The following is a 19,700-nucleotide window of genomic DNA, read 5'->3' as shown; positions in this document are numbered from 1 at the left end:
ATCGTGTGTATCCAGTAAAATATATTATTTTAACTTATACAGTTCCGCTTATCACTGAAATCTACTAGAACAGACTACTAAGATAAAACCAGACAGCTAATGCCCAAAGAAACAAGTCTTCAACTTAATTTGAACACTATGAACAGAATTTGCTGCCAGATAGATGACTGGTTCAGGTAACTGGCACTCTTGTGCTACACAACTGATGGTGTGATATTGATAAGTACTACATCAGTAGTGTCCTACTCTATACCATGTGGTTCAGATATGATACTTTATATATAGAATACAATTATTTGCTTGCTTACTTACCAGGAGATGGGGAAATACTTCTCCTCACTATTCATCTTTGCTTCCGATCTTTGCCCTTTGGACCACTCCTTCTTACCTGTTTCAGTATCACCAGTTACATTTCATTTTCCAATGTAGCTTATTTCATATTTACCATTTTTTACTGAAGACATTAGATAACTTTCCTTTCCAGAGTTCAGACTTGGGTGTGAAACAGAAGAGTGAATTAAACAGCCGTTTGGAGGAGAAGACAAATCAGATGGCTGCTACTATTAAACAGCTTGAACAAAGGTAAAAATGAAATTGTTTATTTCAAAATATAGATGTGTCCCTGTGGTGTGTGCTATATTCTTGTAGGTGCTGAAAATGCATATTTTTATGCAGACTTGTTACGTAGAGCTAAACCAACATCCCAGACACACTATGCTATTCCGAAGAGTCATTTATAGACATTTTTTAAATGTTAGTATTTCCTGAGTTGCATTCAGTGGCCTAAGCCTACTTTCATTGACGTCCATGGCAAAATTCCCATTGAGTAGCATGGAAACACAGCTGGGCATTACAACAATGGGTCAAATCCTGTTGCTCTTATCCACAGTCCTGTGGAAGTAAGTGGAACTATTCAGATGAGTAAAGAGAACAGGACAGTAATTCCATGATAGACTGGTAGCTAGGATGTGTTTTTGGTGCTCAAGAAAATTCTCCACAAATGAGAATATCCCACTAAAATATATCAGTTATTGTAGATTCATATTTTATACACCCAAACAGAGCATATGTATTCTAATTATTGGCCTTCTTGTCAGCATTGTTGAATGTGAAGACATAATGTTGGATAATTAATTGCCTATTAATTTAAATAGGCATGTACAGCACCACTACCAGGTGACAATCAGAAGCATACAATCTATAGAAGAGACAATACGGTAGGGATGGCAGTAAAGTAGTGGAGGCAGGAAGGTCAAGAATTACAACAGTGTCAGGTCTGAAATATGCTTATTGTTGCATATAATTCTAGTTCTATTTTTAAAACTATCCTATATTAAAATTGGAACTTCTGTCTTGATGAATAACTGAGAACCCTTTGCCCTGTGGTTTTAGGAGGTCTGAGGTGAAAGAAAGCACAGTGAAACTAACTTGGGGGTGGGAGTAGAGAGGACTGATTCTGGCACTAGGAATTGGCAGAGGTGGCTGCTGGCAACAATATCCATTAGCACTATGAGGGCACATTCTCTAATACCTATCCTAGTGAGAGACTGCTGCCAGCCCACAACCAGCTCTCACATAATTGGGATAGACTCTGAGGTGAGGATGTAAAACCACTCACTTTCAGAGGAGGATCTGAGAGAGGATGCATTCTTTTTTCTGTAACATCTTTGGAGCTGAGCCTCTTGTAGTTGTTTTCACAGATGGTTCCAGCTGACATGATTTGACTTCAAATGGAACTGTAATTATTTACTGCACAGTAACTCCACCTGTGCATCCACCCCCTTGTTATGATCAAAAATGATTACTAGTCTGCATAAGAAGTTCATTTCCTAAAGAGAATGTTGTTCCACTTGGAAATAAAAACAGAAATAGGGGGGGTTTATAATTATTACCTTATTCAGTAAAAGAATGGTTATTGTAGAGTGTGTAACTTTCATCAAATTCTTCTGAGGTGTTGTTTTTCTGTAGTCTTTTGAATGGCTCTTTGTGGAATGTTTGCCCTTTCATAATTTATACAAACATATTGTATTCAAAATGTACTACAATATCTGTTCAGTTAACTGATCTGAACTTTTCTCTTGCTGTTTTTTTTCCATTTCCCCCACATCATCATTCTGACATTTTTCATATAGTGAAAAGGATTTGGTGAAACAGGCAAAAACCTTAAATAGTGCAGCAAACAAACTGATCCAAAAGCATCATTAGGCATTTTTGCAACTGGTCACCTCACAACTCTGACATCGAAACTCAGTTATGAGAGGAAAAACTTAAGAATTGTTAAAAGCAACTGTTTAAATGTTAATTGTCATTTAAAGTTGATTTGGAATTTGCTGAATTTTAAGACCATTGAGGTTTTTTTTCAGAGACAAAAATTTAGTATAAACTATTTAGTATATAATTTGCCACATGAACTTTGTTAAACTACAGATGAGTTGGTCAATAAATACACCAGAAAAGCATAAGAAACAAGAGATCTATGGCTCTGTACATACCTTTGATACATATTGTATACAGCACAAGTCTTCAACATGAATGAGTGTTAGAGATGTGGTTCATACCAACATCTGATTGGCCAGTTCTGGGAAAGCCAAACTAGTTTTCTCTGTTACAAAGTTGTGAAGTAGACAAAGAAAATGTGTCCCTGGAAGTAGCTGAAAGTAGTTATGTGCATATTCCAAACCATTACCCTTTCACTTTCGATCTTTGGGTTTAACCCCAAGACAAGGACAAATGGGCATTACATCTTAACATCTTATCATGAAGATCCAGTCCTCATTAACCAAGACTGCTTGCAACAATTTTGTCTTAGTGACTTGGGGTGGGGAGGTAAATCATCCATAGATTCCTTTAAATTTCATGTAGACAAAATTAGTAACTAGATGTCTTAGAGTAACATTACAGAGTGGTATATCCAGTAAAACCTCCTTATCTTTGCATTTGCCTTCTACCTCTGCCATAACTCCCTTTAGAAATATACCCCAGTTCTTCCTAACTGAAGGAAGCTGAGGAGAGACAGTTGTTTTGTTGTGTCTCTCCTCTCTCTAGAAAAGGAATAGTTACACATTTTACAAAAAATTCTGCTTTTTATACCTTAGGGTTAAAAAAGAAAAAAACGAGAGAGGGGGGAAGGTGTGGAACAAATGGTAATTTTCTGCTGGCCAGTCTTTGACTCCGAGTAAGCTAACCTACAACAATTAAAAAGAAATAGCTGCCTTTTACTAGTACACTTGTTACATTTGCTTCTAATTTTCTGTTGCATGATACAAATAGGGAATTTGCTGGGAGTTCTGGCAAAATAATGAAAGACCAACTAAAGCTTAGAAATGGTACTGAATAGGAGAAATAATCATAAGCTTAACATCTCAGTTCAATTTTTTTTAAAAACTGTAGATTGGAATATTGTAAGTTAGTGTCCTCTTCCCTATGGTCGCAAGAGGTCACCCTGCTGGTCCCTTACAGGCTTTAGGGGTTGTAAATAATTCTATAAATACTTTGCTTCAAGAAATCAAATTTGGGTTTTTTCTGTTTTAAGAGTATTTTTTGTCCTTGTGAATTGCTTGCAAAAATTCTCTCGTGTAAATTTCCCACCCTGTCATGTAGAATAGGACTCTTTGACACACAGTGGGAGACTTATGGGAGCATAATGTAGCTGGAAAAATTAATAATTCCCACTGCACACACTTAAAAATCTGTGAGGCTCAATCTTGCCCTTTAGTACACAGAATGGGTATCACCCCTTAGGTTGTAAAATTTGATGATTGCACAGTGGCAGACTTTATAAGACCCACTTAAAAAATCACACCTAAGTATTTGAGGGTGGCTGTTGTCACATATTTGAAAACACACGATTAACCTTGAGTAACCTTTTATTCTGAATTTATTGGAATTATCTGCAGAATAAAAGCTTTCATCAGGGTATCGAAATGGCTATTTAGGATTGTTACAACCCCCTGCCAAATTCTTCATGTGGACAATAAACTTTCTCCTAAATAACAGCAATGCTGTAGTAAAACGGAAGTCTTAAATATCTGGCAACTTCTGTAATATTTGATCCAGAGCATAGGTTGCTGTGGTGTAAACGCCTGTGCGCTTAATCTGATGTGATAGTTGTGGGAAGAGACCAGGAAAACGCACTAATTCTAAATATAGTAAATAACCTATGTTGCAAGTTCTAGTTACATGTATAAAGCTGAAATGTAACGTACATTAAAATAAAATTTGACTTAAAATTCTGTGTACTTGAGGTTTGCTTTTAATATGGATATAATGGTTGTTAATCTAATGGCTGTAAACTATAGAAATAGAATAAAAAACATTGAAAATCAGAGTTTCTTCTGCCTGGTTCACCTACATTTTGTCTTTCTTTAGAATATTTTCATCCTTCCCATTGTTTTACCATACAATTTGTTTTCTTTTTCATTGGGTTTATTTTTGTTTATTGTTTAAATTCAGTCTTCCTCCCCACCATGGCTTTTATTTTTTATCACAAGTTCATGTGGCTCAAATCCAGATTGCGACAAGCAGAGAGAGAACGTCAGTCTGCTGAGGAGGACAACCGGCTCTTCAAGCAGGAATTTGGTGACAAGATCAACAGTCTTCAGATGGAAGTGGAACAGCTCACCAAGCAGCGGTGAAGAAACAGTTTTCTGATGTATTTATTGGGTGTGCTTTCTCTGCCAGGTCGGAAATGTCGGGGGGGAATCCCAAAGTGAATGGGGGAGCGTGTTTTATTCTAGACACAAAGGAAGTAATCTTAGAATGGGAAAGTGCTTTGATGTGTTGAGGACCATATTTTCAAATGTGGACATCTGGGTTGCAATTTTTTTTTAAACTTAGCACTTTTTTGAAGAAAATTACAAATTATGTAATCAGGAAAGATGACAAAAACAATACAAGTCCAGTGCACTATTGAACACTAAAAAGAAAAATCTTGCTATAAAAACAGTCTGTGGAACACCCTGGATGGAAATTAAATAAACAAATGTTGCCCAGGCACTTAAAAGATCATAAAGACTGGCAGTATGCAGTTCTGCTCTAATAATGTAATTTGTATTCTAGGCTATAAGGCTTAGAAAGAAAGAAAGAGAGAGAGAGACTAGACAGCAAACAATGTGATTATTCATAATCAGGAATACTAGAGCTATTATATCATCTACAGCTTTCTCCTTTACATCAGTAAGTAAATCCATTGTTTTCGGAGACTGTGACAATAAATGTCCTTGGTCACCAACCTACTAAATAAACCTGTCTTTTTTAAATCCACAAACAGCCATCATTTTGTTGGGAACAAAATAAAGACCTGGAAGTCCAGTACAGAAAACTCAGCTTGAAGAGCTATCATCTTCCTCTTCCAGAGTTGTCAGTTTACTAACATCAGGAAAATGCAAACCCTTTTACCATGAAATAGAAGATGGCCTCTCATTTTGTACACATGACGCGTTCTCTATCTCATGACAAGGTTGCTATGGTGGGCTGCATGAAAGCCTCATTGGATAAAAAGATTTCTCATGCTGCCTTCTTTGACCTCTTTCCCTTTAGCAGATACCTTGTAGGAAAAAGAGAGATCTGAGGGTCCTCAATAAAGCGAAGTGATACAAAGCAAAATGTTTATAGTGAGGATATGTGTGAGATGACTCACTGTGCTTTCATTAAAGAATACATGTTAAGGTCCCATTTGTGCACACAAAGGACACGACCATTTTGTAAGCACATCATTTTATGTGCTCACATTTGAAAATTTTGCCCATAGTATATTAGACTGCATCCAACAGGATAATGCTAGCCTTTATATCTTTGCTGCTAGCAATATTATCAGAGGCAAAAGGGGATTTAAACCTCGTCCACACATGCAAGTTGCACTGATTGAACTAAATTGGTTTAGAATTTAATTCAGCTAAATCAGTGCAAGCCCCTTGTGTGGACACTTTTATATCGAATTGTGTATGTTGATTTATATGGATTGATTTTTAAGCCAATTTAGTTAATTAAACGCAACTTCTGTGCATGGACAAGGCCCTTGCAGTAGCTATATTGGTTGTGAACTGGTTGTTTGAACTGGATTGCCATATTAGGAAACTTGTTTGCTCTGAGTTTTCATACAGTCTTACAAGTAAGATTGCTGTGACTTGTATGGTATTGAGTGCATCCGTGGGCACAGATCTGTGTCTAAGTAATTTTTCTTTTTCACCTAGTTTTGTTCACTGAGGTCCTGGATGTGCCCTGGAAGCTTTGGGTTATTATGTGATAGCTAGCTAGACTCATGTTCCTCACATCTTGTAAAAGCTATTGGAGAGGCATTGGCACTACTGCTGGAAATAGTGCATGCTTTTTTAAGGAGCACATGTGCCGGTGTCTCTCTTGAGTGGTCATTAGCCTCTTTTTTTCAAAAAATAATCCCTTGACATTGATTTTGCTACCTGTTGCCTTCACTTATCTTCACTTTTGGGGCATGGGTGGTTCCCTTCAGTATGTTATGTTTTGTCCAGTGTAGTTCTAAAAGTACTGAGAGAGGGGATTTCCATCACTTTCATTGAATGAGTGTCTATCTGCTCTGAGGGCTCTCTTGTAGTGTTCTGTAGTCTTTAGTTATCATTCCTCCCGTTCAGTGAGGATATGAAGCTGTTGGGGAAGCAAGTGAGACAGCGTGGGCTGTGTTGTCATCAGTCATGCAGCTCTACATCTCCTTTTATTCGACCTAGACACCTTGTTGTCACGGCTTTTCTAGTGCTTGGCCAAGACAGGTTTGGATGAGAGCAAGATGGCTGAACTCTATGCCAGATAAGACCAACCTTATTCTGATTGATTGGGGGAGGTAACTTGAGTGTCTGGGAGGATCCCCATTTTTGAGGATCTGTAGCTGTTGGTGGATCCCACTTAATTTCTGACTTCTCAGGTGGTGTCAGTGATGTAAAATGATCTCCTCCATCAGTGCTTGGCCTGCTGATTACAATTTAATTCACCCAAATGTGAGTTCACTGCAATCAATCACCCATGCCTTTGTTACCTCCATCTTGGATTACTGCAATATCGTGGGGCTAACCTTCAAGTCCTCAGCAGCAGCTGGTGTGCAAATTAGTGGCCTGACTGCTGAGTTGGCTAGAGGGAACACGTTACACCTCTGCACCATAGATTACACTCGATTTCAAGGTGTTGATATCTATCTGTCTATCTATCTATCTATGGAACAGAATGTAATCTCTGCTTCAGCTACCTGAGATCACACCTCCTTCCATTTAGCACCATGGCACTATAATCAGCTGACATGCTGTTGCTTCACATTCCCTGGACTCGAACACCTGGGGTCTGCTGGCAGGGTGCTCTCAGCAGAGAGCCCTGTGCTTGAGAACTCAGTTGCTCTAACAGAGCCTAATTTTAACCTTCAGGCATGGTGAAAAGCACATCAGTCTTCAAAGGCTTTTGTGTAAGAGGCAGGAAGGGAAGCTTCTTTAAGGATATCCCTGGGAATTGGTTGAGAATGTTGCTTCTAATTTCATACTGTTTTTACTGTGGGAAGTCTAGTGTACTGTTGGCAGGAGCATGTTAAAAATATGGTTGTATATTTTAATTAAGGACCTGCATACTTGGTGAACGGGTGCATATTTCAGACATCTGAACAAAATTAAGATAGACTAGACTAGACCAGAGGTTCTCAAACTGGAGGGGGGGTACTCCTAGCAGGGCACAGAATTATATTCTGGGGGGCACAAGAAAATTTTTGGGGAAAAAACTTACTGTGCGCATTTTACCTACAGCAATGAATAATTAGCAAAGCTAATTTCTCCAGACATACCAGGTCCTCAGATGGCGCTGTGCATTTTGAGATTTCTGTTAAGCCTGCATAGTATTATACAAAGCCATTACCATCTGTACATTAATCAGTTAGCTAGGAAGCAGTATGCACATTTAATTGTAAGCATGGACCACAATCAGTTTTGCTTTTGCTCTTATTATAATGGATTGTTGGCTCATTCATGCAACAGAAAAAAAAAAAGTGAAAAATAAAGACCAAACTGATTCAAATGAAGCACTGCTGCTACACATATCAGTATATATGGGGGGCATAAACTACTACAGACACACAGAAGCAGGGTGCAATCAAAGAAGTTTGAGAACCATTGGATTAGATCCAGAGTTTAGATTCATGCTTTATGCACTGGGGCTTTTTAGCCATGTTTTGGGATAATTTTTGTTCAAAGGTGTACAGTTCTCAAAATTCTGGTAATGGAGATTTCTTTTGTCCCTTTTAAAAATATTAATCAACTTTTTAATAGCTGTGTGTATTGGGTGCTGTAAAATCAGTTCATTTATCCACAGTTCCCTCTTGTTATGCTGTAGGGGCCAATTTGAACAAGAATTGAAATGGGAAAGAGACAGATGGTCTCATATCCACCAAGGCATCCAAGAAAACAAAAGCACACTACCCCAAGGCAAGGGCTACCAGAAGATGCAAGTAAAAATGGTAGTGTGTCTGTTGGTTCATTTCCTTTGTTCACGTTTAAATGTGGTTTAATTTTAGCTACTTTCTTACCTTGAGCTTCATATAAGTGCACATATGCATTGCTGTTTATGCTGCAGTAGCAAAGTATGGGAGTAGAAATTAGGATAGGAAAAACTCATGTACATTTTTTGATTTAATTCACACCATGAAATTGAAATTCTTCTTCATTTTCAGCTTGAGATCTCTCTTAAAAGCAATACGTTTAGTTGTATACGAGAGTATCCCTCCCTACCTGGTGTTTGACAGAATCTTGAAATTGTTTGGGTTCATCGGCACTACTTACTAAAGAAAAACACCATATAAAAGATACTATAATCACTACATCTAATGAAAAGTAAATTACTTTAAAACAATTTCACATCATAATGAACAGGAAGTTACTGTCCTTATAGTCTGAGATAGAGGAGAACTCAAGAAATGAAGCTGCCTTTTAAATGCATAAGAGAGCAGAATTTCAAAATTGTTGCAAGTTCTGTCCTGAAGAAAAAATTGGTTTTCATGTTAAGTAAACTTGTCTTAAAACAACTTTGAAAATCTCATGTGTCTCTGCCTTGTGCATAATTAGACGAGGCTGTCTCCTGGGAAGTGTCAGTAAAATGGCAGCTCTTACGGAGGCACTAGCACAACTCTGAAGTATGAAGACTGTGAAATAGTACAGGTATTTCTGTACGCTGCGTGTACATTGCAGCACCTGTTCTTTCAGGTGGCTAATCTTTACTGGGTGTCCCCATGAGACTTCAGTAGCATTTCTTTCTATTGAGGGCTTCTTTAGTTTTTTTTCAACCAGCAGCATTGATAACTTTTTAAAAAGCTAGTACTGTATCTTTGACTTAGTTGTCAAAAGCATTGTATGTATAAATAGCTTGTTACACTACAATAACAAAAGGTGTCAGAATAAAAAATGTATTGTAGCTGGCTCTCAAAACCAGCTGCTGTTTGATCTTTCCAAACAAAAAGCAAGCTGTTCAGCTGAAAGGCAAAATAGTTCTTTTCTCTCATTGCACATATCTCATTGCTTCAGGGTTGTGTTTGATTTTATGATGTGCCTTTTTCTTCATGGAATTACCCTCCTCCATTTATATGTCACTGTGGGACACTGTTGTTAGAATGGGACATTCATGTTTTTCGTCTTAGAAACAAATGGCTTTAATTTACAGAAATATCTGTTTCTGTAACAGATCTGCTCCTTTTATTTTGTCTCTTGGTCTGTGGAAGGTTTACTTTTATACAGGTATATCATTTTAACAGCAGTTTAAGGCCCTGTCTAAGCTGTATGTAGTTCAAATGTCTAGCAACTATTATAGGCAAGGAAAATGCTGAGAAGGTTCTAACGTGCTCACCCTCACTAATTATGTAGCAATTAATTTTCTTAGTTACATTGAAAAGTAATGCTACATATGGTAGGGGATTTGCCTTTGTCTCATTGATATTTGTCAGATAAATCTATAAAGTAATGCTTACCCTCCCCCTGCTTTTGCTGTACCAGTCCATGTGGCTGGGTTATATTTCCTCCTTCCCAATAAGAAAAATGAATATTTTTACATTCTCTCTCCAAAAATCTGAGGCCAGCTTGGACATCTTTCAGGGGTTTTTTTTTTTTTCTGTCCAGCAATAGGAAGGCAAACAACTAGTGTGCTTGGATTAGTGCTCATATTCTACTCTGGCGTGAGAGGTCAGAGGGTAGATTTTCAAAAGCATCAAAGGGTTTAGGTACAGATTCCATTGAAAGTCAATGGGATTTATGCTCCCTAAGTCATTTAAGCGGTCTTGGATATCCCAGCCTAAATGTGTAGAATGCATACAGTTAGTGAAATACTCAAAGACTCGTAAATATGTTTTCTTTTGACAGGATGGGAAGTACAAAATCCAGGAAGAAAATGCCAGAATGAGAGAGCCTGGAAGAGGGGAAAATGCTGTTCTTCCAAACAAGTATGGACTGAATAATATTCCCTTTCCCCTTCTCTCGCTTTCATAGTTCCTTCTCCTGTCTCTGTTCTTCTCTGCAATGTGAAAAGCAGTCTGTTATGCTCTCAGCTAGAGGTATACATTACTGTGATGGTAAGAATTTAGTTTTGTTGTGTGCTTTGTGCGCTTAACCTTTCACTTAAAAATAAAAATAAATAAATAAAGGCCCCTCACTAAATGAGAAACTTTTCTCTTCTCCTAAATAAAACAATATGCTAAAATCTTATAAGTGAAGTTTTCACTTTTCTGGTTGAAGTGAAGACACTTGTAATTTGAGATTTTAGAGTTCTGGGGTGGTATGATCTGCTCCTTCTCAATTACATAGTAACCTGGAAGAGACACAAGGAGTTCACTTTTAAATGTAAGTGTGGGAAGCTTGCATTTCTGGATTTGGGGGAGGTTTTGGGATTGGTGCACAAGAGGGATACTTGAAGGTTCCTGTTTTAGAGGTTGTTTTGGGCTTCTTCATTGGTGCTCTGTCTCATACAAGAAGGTCACAATATCATTTATTTCTCTGACTCTTAGAAAAGACTCCAGCACTGCCTTTCCCACTGTGCTTTGGGGGGGTAGGGGTTTGTAGGGCAGTAACACGCATTCAGGGACTTGTCGAATCAAACAAAGATTTGCAACGGTCTTTGTGCTTACAGTTTGGGGATTCTCCACAGGGCCTACTTCTCAGTGCTGAGTCAGGAAACAGATTCTATTGCCAGACATCAGGTTTTCTGCTCTGAAATGGGGGAGGTGAAGAAGAGATTCCTGTTCCTCTCCCAGCTAGCTTCAAGCCACCTCATATATAGCTGTAATTCTTTCTCTTCATTTGGGGAATGTATCAGTTAGTCAGGCTGACTTAACCTTGGTGGGTAGGAGCTCTGCATTCACAAATCTGATATTGTGAGGACATTCCCCTTTGGTATTAATGCCTCAGGGAAAAAAGCCCTATTCTTGTATTCCATTTTGGTATAGTATAATGATAAAGGCCAAGAATAAGATGTATTGGAGCCTAAAGATTGAGGTGTGGGCTCCAGAGAGAGAGAGCTTCTATAATAAAATAAAACACAAACATAGTACTTTTAAAATCCTGTTCTGGTAAGAGGAGTTTAATTTTATTTAAATGTTCTTCTAAAGTGAATTGAACATCACAGCAGAAAGTAAGACTAGGTTGTTTTGGCTGGGTTTTTGTTTATCTGGAAGATTTTATTTTTAAAAAACTGGAGATAAGGTAATGACTTGTGTTCAAACAGGTGGATGTTTTAAATTTGTATTTCTGTAGTAGAGAATCATGTCTATAATCAGGATTTTGTTCAAAGCACAGTAAAGGACACTTAAGTAATCTCTATCAGTTTGAAAAAGAAATACTGTGTGAAGGACAGGCTATTTATTACATGCTACAGATGACCTGAAAATATTTTTTTTTAATTAATTAATTGTTTTTTGTGCCCTTTTTAGCTGCTTTATGATGTATAAAATGGCTTAGAAGGTTTTAAGATTTTTTCCCCCTGCTTATTTTTACCTGGAATATATCAGAAGTATGAACTTGTGTCTTCCCTGGTTTTGCTGGAGGATTTATGGGGAAGAATCTCAGAGGAAGAATATAGTAAGCTTTCCTATGTTAGCTGAAGTTGTAGGAATGTTGAACCTTTAACAAAGGTTTCTTTTCTCCGAAATGTTAGTTAATTATTGAAGCTAAAGGGCTATTACCAAAAAACATTTTACACAGTTTAACTGAAAATCCCTTCCCTTCTCATTTTTTTCTATTTTTGCTTTAGACTCTTGTGATGTGATTTCACTAGTTCTCCTCATAGTCTTCCCAGTTAGACATGATCTGAATTTCTAATGTAAAAATAATGCAGAGAAGAAAATATTTTTGGGGGAGGGGAAATATCTTTTTGGGTCTTCATATGTCATAAAGGAGGAGAGAAATGGGGTGAGCGTAACTTTGTATTTTTCTTATGCAGATCATCCTTAATAAGCATAAAACACATGGTGGTGTGATTACAGGTTATATTAGGATAAGTTTGGGATGGGTACATGACACTCTAGTAGCAAAGTGTAATTAATTAACAACTTTGCCACTAACGTGTAAGGTGACCATCCCACATTCATGCTGATAGGGAATACATGATTATGTGCTGTGGTGTAAAAGCCTAATATGTATGTGTATATGAATGTTTCTACATTTTGCAAGCACATGGAGTTCAGAAGTTTTTTTATAAGCCTCAAGAAATAACCAAAGAAAATGAGTGGGGGGGTGACAAAAGAAGAACAAGAAATGACTTCAGTGAGAATGGATTGGATACTTGAGATATTTTCTTCTGGGAGATGTGGATAAAATAATACTGCTAAGCTACGGTGTTCTTTTTTTATTGTAGGATACAGTCTGTCATACAAGAAGAGCAGGTTAGTATTCCTTCTGCTTATGTTGAAACATTCAGGTATATATGTGATGAAAAGTCTTATGGATTATCACAGTTTCTTCTTTGATCCATGCACCCTTAAGATACGATCAAAATTGAATCTTTCTCCACCCTCATGCAAATATTATGCCTGGTAAAGTGCAGCTAAGATCAGAAAAGTGATTATGAAGATGACATTAAAGTTTCATGTTCTGTCTGCATCAGACCCTTCAGGATCAGTCAGGTCCTGTTTACAATTAGAAAGATGGTTTGGTTTGATTCCCTCTCCCCTCTCAATTCCAATGCTTACAGACTCAGCCTGGGCTCTGAGAGTCAAGCTGTGTTCTTCCTGGCTCCTGCATCCTTACCAGTGCTAGAGATTCTGCAGTTGGAAGTCAGCTGGCAGTGGTATTTGTGCCTTGATGCCTGAGGCCAGCTCACTCGTCCATCTAGTTTTCAGCCTGCAGGGTTAATGTCTGTAAAAGTATTCTCTGTTGGGAAAGTAACATATTATTCGATAACACACTGGGAGCAGAAATATTGAATAAGATGGTGCCATTTTATAGTCCCTTTTCTGATCATAAATAAACCTTAACGCTAATAACAGTAAAATATGTCACTGCAAGTACTTCAGTAATGCTAGCATTAGATGTTTTGAATGAGGGATTTCTAAAATCGTTTGGACTGACAGGAAAAAGTTAATTAAAGATAGCTCGGTTGTAGGATAAGCATTCGTTGAGCAGATCTAGTATAGGTGTGTTTGTCATGTGCATATGGATAAATGGAAAGCAAGAGAAAATGAAGCAAAACAAATACGAGAATGTGTAACTGTTGACTGAATGGAGCTGGCAAGGATTTCAGCGTCGTGAGCCAGACCCTCCCAGGCCCCACAGCCATGGAATCCTCAGAGTGCAGATAGAGTGTCAGCGCAGAGGTGGAGCTCTGAGCAAACTGGATTAGACAAAAGAATGGCTTCTTTATAATCTGCATTAATTTGTGTAAGGTGCTCAGACATCTCAGCAATGAGTGTGGTGTAAGTGCAGAGAGTGTGCATGTGTGTGTGCACGTCCATCCCCGCAACTCATCTGAGCAGGTGCTCAGTGACCTGCCTCCAGGTCAGGAGAGCAGGATCAGTCTCCCCCAACAGCATTGTTGCTTTGCTGCATTTGGGCACTCCAGGACTCTGTGCTCGGAGTACCCTGTGAATGAAGCCAACATTCCGGGAGCCGATTGTACTCAGTGATGTGGATTCTGGAAGCTGATACAAATCAACACTTCCTGCAGGCTGCACACTTCCTGAGCAATCTGACTGTGCCTCGAATTGAGTAGGAAATGGAAAGCTGCGTTGTGAGGGGAGCAGTAATGCTGCAGTGGAGGGTGCAGGAAGAGTGATGCTGAACAATTGTTTGTTTTTCTTAAATGATTTAGGAACTGCCATCTGGGCCTGGAAAGTCACAGATATGCCAACTGTGCCAAGAGGAAGGCAGCCTCACCAAAAGAAAGGTAAGTTTGGTTAAGGGGAGGCTTTTGTATGCATCTTGGCCAGGCCCACAGCATATGTGTTCCCTCTAATTTTATTTTCTAAAGGCTGACAAATTCAAGTAGATTTCCCTTTAATGACATGGGTACCAGGAGATAAGTGTGTCCCCACTTTTCCATTAGGACAAAACTGTTAAACAGAGAGGGCTCCAGGATTCTCCATGCCACCGCTGTTGGCAATGGAAAATAATAAATGCTGGTATGCTTCCCTCCCACAAGAGCTGCATTCGGTTCACCCCTCATCCACATCTCGGAGCACAATCAGCCCTCTCCCTTCCTTAAACTCCCCAGTTTCTGCCAGAGAAAGTCAATAGTGAACATGTGAACACATTGAAGTTTTCCTTTCATTACTTTATTTTCCCCTTTACTTTCCTGCCACCTCCCCTTTTTTTCTCCCTTATCTTCACTTTTTTCTCTCCTCTCTCCCCCCTGTTCTGTCTTTCCAACAGGTCACCCTTCTTTCCTTGCCCTTTCTCGCCTAACCCATCTCTTCCCCTTTCTCCTTCTGTTCCATTTCCTTTCCATAATCACAGAAATGGTGCCATACAAGGAGACTGATCTCACTCAGGGAAAATTGAGCCCTAATTAAGTTAGCTTTCCTTTCTCAGAGCCCCAACATCCCTGCTGCTAAGGCTGCCAGGTCCTCTCTCTTGTGTAGGGCTACTGAACTCTTTCCAATAATACTGTTGGGTGAGAGAAAGCTGCATAGAAAACCTCTGAGCCTGGGAGCTGAGGAGGGAAAGGAGGAGCCACAGAGGACCCTGCTGTCCTACTTCCTCTGCCCAGCTATGGTGAGGGCAAGCTGGTAGCATCACTGGGAAACCCACCCATCCTCCTGCATAATTGGCATTTTTTTCTGAGATTTGCTCGTGTTCCATAAAGATTTGTCCCATGTTATGTTGGGCATTAGCTCTAAAATATACTGCTATTAGAAAGAAGCGTGAGTCCCAGTTTCATTATGGATACTTCAGGGCGAACTTGAAAGGCTTATCTGCCATGTCTTGAACTGAGGGCTTTTGTACCCTCTGAAACTATTGACACATGGAATTGAGCAGGGAGCTGTCTTCTTGACAGTGTATTAGATATCCAGGACACCAGCCCTGATAGCAGGAGACACACACACAGCCCTGAACTCTGGTCTTGGCGGGTAGGTAAAACAGCAACTTATCTTCAAACATTTGGTGTAAACTACATCTGTCTTAGTTTTGAATATATGCTGTTAATAGTGTGAAGTCTCAAATAGGATTTCTATAAAAAGTTTTCAGTTTGCCTTCAGGAAGCATATTAATTAAAAAGGACTGCAAATTCCAGCGTGTGGCTGATACGAGTTTTTTATAAATCCCCAAATACATGTAAGTAGTGTCTGGTTGTAGATACATGTCTATATAATGTAACGTATGCGCACACACATCTATATACCCCCCACATATATGAATTATAGTTTTACGTGTGTATGAAATTAAAAAAACACATGCAGCTACTGTGGATAAGACTTTTCCTGTTAGGGTTTCACGTGTAGCTGTGTGTTCTGATTAGACTATGTTAACTAGCACTTGAATGTTTTAGGTATTGATTGCTTTAATTGACTCTTTAAAACAATCTCAGGCTCAGAGAATGACCAGACTAATGTTATCTTGAAGGGTGCCAAATCATGGCTGGGTACAGTTTGGGACGTTTTCTCCAGTCTGTTCTTGTGGTTGTGATATGAAGTCCTGGTTTTGATTTTTACTCTGGGGTTTAGGAACTCTGCAGAAGTAACATTCTCATCCTTCAGGAAAGAACCTTCTGTCCCTCAAATTGTGGAGGAGGGGCACAATGGGTAGTCTCTAGAGATGGGTGAGGAACAGAAGCTTCAGATGCCCTTTGCGAGGCCAAAGTACAGTGTTTTGGCCAACTGAATGTTAGTGAGAAAACACTGTTCCTTCATGTAGTGTTATTGGGCCCCTTGTGATTCACTGTCGAGGTCTCTATCCTCTCATTAACAGTAGTTTCCACTTTTCATGCCTCTCCTTTTTTAGAACGTTTGCAAGAACTGTGGAGGAATATTCTGCGAGACCTGTTCAGCTAACGAACTGCCCCTTCCATCCAGCATTAACCCAGAGCGTGTTTGCAACACATGTCACAAACAACTGATACAGCAATATTCGACAAGCCCATTGTAGGACATAGCATGTGGACAGCGATGACCAATCAAGGCTTGGTCCAGCTATAAAATACTGTGGCTTATGCTCAGCTCTGAAGCTGTTCAGGAGAGTTTATAAAGAGGAATCTCTTTTTTCCTCTGCTTTTGCGAAGTCAAAGAGAGGAAGTACATTATTGCGTTTACAATCTCTCACAACTGTCAAAATTTGAAATACTGATCTAAGCCTTTAAGGAGAAAACACCCACTTTCAGGCATGAGCTGCTGTTCAAAGAGTTGTTCAGAGTTTTGTGTCAAAATAACCTTAATACATGTATGAAGCCAATTAAGGCAATTGCAAGAAGAGGCAGAAACACATGCAAAGATTTACTTAAGTGCTTTGTTTGAAGATACAATGGAATGAAGCGGACAGTAACTGAACAAAGAATAAGAAGGTATTTTTCACCAGCATGTGTGGCTCTGCTTGAAATACCAGTTCCCTTTTCCCTTCTGTCCATGGCAGTTCTACTGAACTGTGATGCTCTGGTTCAAAGAGAAAAATCCCACAAAAGAACTAGGAATTAAAAATGTGTGTCGGCACATTATTACTCAATTCAGTCTCCTTGTCTCCAGTTTGATTGTGTGGAGTAACATCGAAGAAAATTTTAAGATTTTTTTTATTTGACGTACGTGTGTGTGTGTGTGTGTGTGTGTGTGTGTGTGTGTGTGTGTGTGTGTGTGTGTGTGTGTGTGTGAGATGAGAGAACTGAATAGTGCTCATTTCGGTGTGTGTGTGTGTGATGAGAGAACTGAATAGTGCTCATTTCGGTAAGCAGAGCAGGCTTGAAGTTGTCATAGCAAAATACTCAAAACATTTAAATATCGCTGTTTTTGTAAAAACAGATGCCTTTGAATTTTATAAGAGAGGCTCTCGTAATTTATGGTAGCTGTGACATTCTAAAGACTATAAATCTGTTTTGTCTTGACCTGATAACTGGAGGATCTTGATTCTGAAATGAAATACTGATCTTTATTTAAACAAAATATTTAGGAGCATGTTTTTGCACTGTCCAACATGCTACTCCTGCTAATGTTGTGCACTTAAAACAGCAGTGGCATAATACAGCTGTTACTCAAGCAGCAAGTTTATTAGTCAGCTAAGACTGATCACTTTTTAGCCACAAGAGGTGGTGGTTGTCACCAGGAGATTCAAAATGAGCTAATGTGAAATTCAGTTTCAAATAGGTTTTACAGTTCACATAAAGATATCTTACATAGTAAGATGTCCTATTTAAGGCTTCTGTACTACACCAAAAGGTGACACCTTCCTTCTGAAGTACACAGTCATCTGTATCTCACAATCTTTAAACAGAGAGGACTCCAGCACCCTCCCATGCCACCACATTTAAACTGCAAAATTACAAATGCTGGAATGCAACCCTCCCCAAAGAGCAGAGCTTAGTTTATTTGGCCTACTTCATCTTGGAAACCTAACTAAATCATTAAGACCACAGAATGTATTGTAGTCTTTAGAAAACTAATGAATGTATATATGTATTATGGGGTGTTGCATTAATTTTTGTGCAAATCTGTGTTTAGGGAAACCTGGTTTGTCTCCAAAGGTGGTGATCTGCAAATTAAATCTGTTAGAACTACATTGAATGTGTGCAGATGAGAGTTCAGGCCACTTGCTAGGGCCAGCGATGGTGGTCCTGTATAATCTAGTCCGACTCTTCCTTTGCTGAATGTAATGAGCTAGCTGGGCCTCTTCCGTAGAAGCCAACAAGAGGGAGTGAATGAGATTCAGGAAAGTAGGGGGAACAGAGAAGAAAACATTACAAGAGCAACTTGAAATGTGTTCTTCTTCTTATGTTTTCTCCTTGGAATAGTAGTTATCTTATTTTCCTGCAGTTAAATTATAGTCAACTTCTTAGGAGGAATAAAATAAGTAAATGATTCTGAAAAGGTAAAATAGCTTTGTATTTTGAATCTAAGTGGGGAAATATGCTGCTTTCATATGTTCACTTTCTATTTTCCAGGAAGAAAACGTTAGTTTTGTAATTAGTGTCCCCAGTGCAGAGTCAGGGACAACACTGAGTGAACAGAAAAGATACTCGACTAATTAATCTTTTGCCTGAAGGTGAGGTTGATTGCGTCTGCAAGAGGGCTAAATATTCAATATGTATATATTGTACAAAACTACAGGATTTAAAATCTGCTAGTTGTTGGTTTTGTTTTTCTGCTTGTCAGATGGAGAAGAAATTGAAATTTAAGTAGGCAATTCTGACAGCATTTGGATATTAAACTGGATATATATTAATTTTTTAATGTGTTAAATGCTGACATGTCCACATTCCCTTATGAGTGATTAGAAGCTCTGAGATGGTAGCAGATTCATTGGTTCTTCTTACTTCCTTTAGACTTTCACAAAAGGGAAAATTGCTGCTACCCTTGTTAGATATTAATGCTGCAACTCTAAAGTCTCCATTTTAAAAAGCAGAGTAAAGTCACTTATTTAAGCAGGTTCTTTAAGTCACAAAATGCACTATGCTCAGTGATTTAGCAAGCTTACTTCAGCCATGTTGAGTTGGTTACATATTTGTGTACAACTTAGATTCAGGAAGACAGCTAAAATTAAAGAGGTCAGAATTACGTGATTTCCAACTTGGCTCCTCCATAGTTGTCTCTGATGTCATCCCCAATATTAAAGACTTGTAAACGAAGTACTGGCTACACTACTGTACACTGAATGTTGGATATAGCCTCCAAGGTAAATTCTTCAAGCATGTTTGCTCAGGTCTTGCTTGTAGATGTAGCTCTTGGGTTTATGCCCTGAAAGCTGTGTGTGAGGGAAGTAGGTATTTTCTGGCACTGTTGTTCTACACAAAATAAAACTGTTTAAAGAATGTTTCTGCATCATACTTGTTCCTCATTTCTGCTTGTATATTCTTCTGTAGTAGGCTGTCATAGCCTTATAAATGCACCATCTGGAAGTTGGCACTTGCATTAAAAAAGCCCTGTTTGCTAGCTCTGACAATCACAATTTACACAAGTGGGCCCCTTATTCATGGGTTCTGCTGGTTGCGTGTAAGTCACCTACTTATTTTAATAATCTGTTTTTACTGGCACTACAACAGTATGCAGCTAAGAGTGAGCTGGATTCTGTTTCTCCTCCTGGGGTGGGAGT

General features: G+C 38.7%; 1 protein-coding gene across 12 annotated transcripts in view; it reads left to right on the top strand.

Annotated features, from left to right (window-relative positions):
* RUFY3 (RUN and FYVE domain containing 3) overlaps positions 1–19,419 on the top strand; it is a 71,547-nt gene extending 52,128 nt beyond the window's left edge. For 4 of the 12 annotated variants that reach the window (XM_067557019.1, XM_067557018.1, XM_067557021.1 and 1 more), the window contains 7 exons: positions 485–582; positions 4,511–4,630; positions 8,335–8,458; positions 10,347–10,426; positions 12,832–12,859; positions 14,284–14,358; positions 16,413–19,419. In XM_067557019.1, coding sequence (XP_067413120.1) covers positions 485–582; positions 4,511–4,630; positions 8,335–8,458; positions 10,347–10,426; positions 12,832–12,859; positions 14,284–14,358; positions 16,413–16,556 — 669 coding nt within the window. In that variant the 3' untranslated portion in view covers positions 16,557–19,419. Of the gene's footprint in view, positions 1–484; positions 587–2,132; positions 4,326–4,490; positions 4,631–5,058; positions 5,176–8,334; positions 8,459–10,346; positions 10,427–12,831; positions 12,860–14,283; positions 14,359–16,412 lie in introns of those variants that run through there. The other 8 variants (XM_067557024.1, XM_067557027.1, XM_067557026.1 and 5 more) reach the window with 6 other exon arrangements.
* The last annotated feature ends 281 nt before the right edge of the window (positions 19,420–19,700 follow it).

This window comes from Emydura macquarii, unplaced genomic scaffold, assembly GCF_026122565.2.
Source record: "Emydura macquarii macquarii isolate MOO-44397 ecotype Brisbane River unplaced genomic scaffold, CSIRO-AGI_Emac_v2 contig_1790, whole genome shotgun sequence".
Taxonomy (NCBI): Eukaryota; Metazoa; Chordata; order Testudines; family Chelidae; genus Emydura; species Emydura macquarii.
The sequence above is the reverse complement of the archived record's forward strand: the minus strand, read 5'-3'. Positions and strand labels throughout refer to the sequence as shown.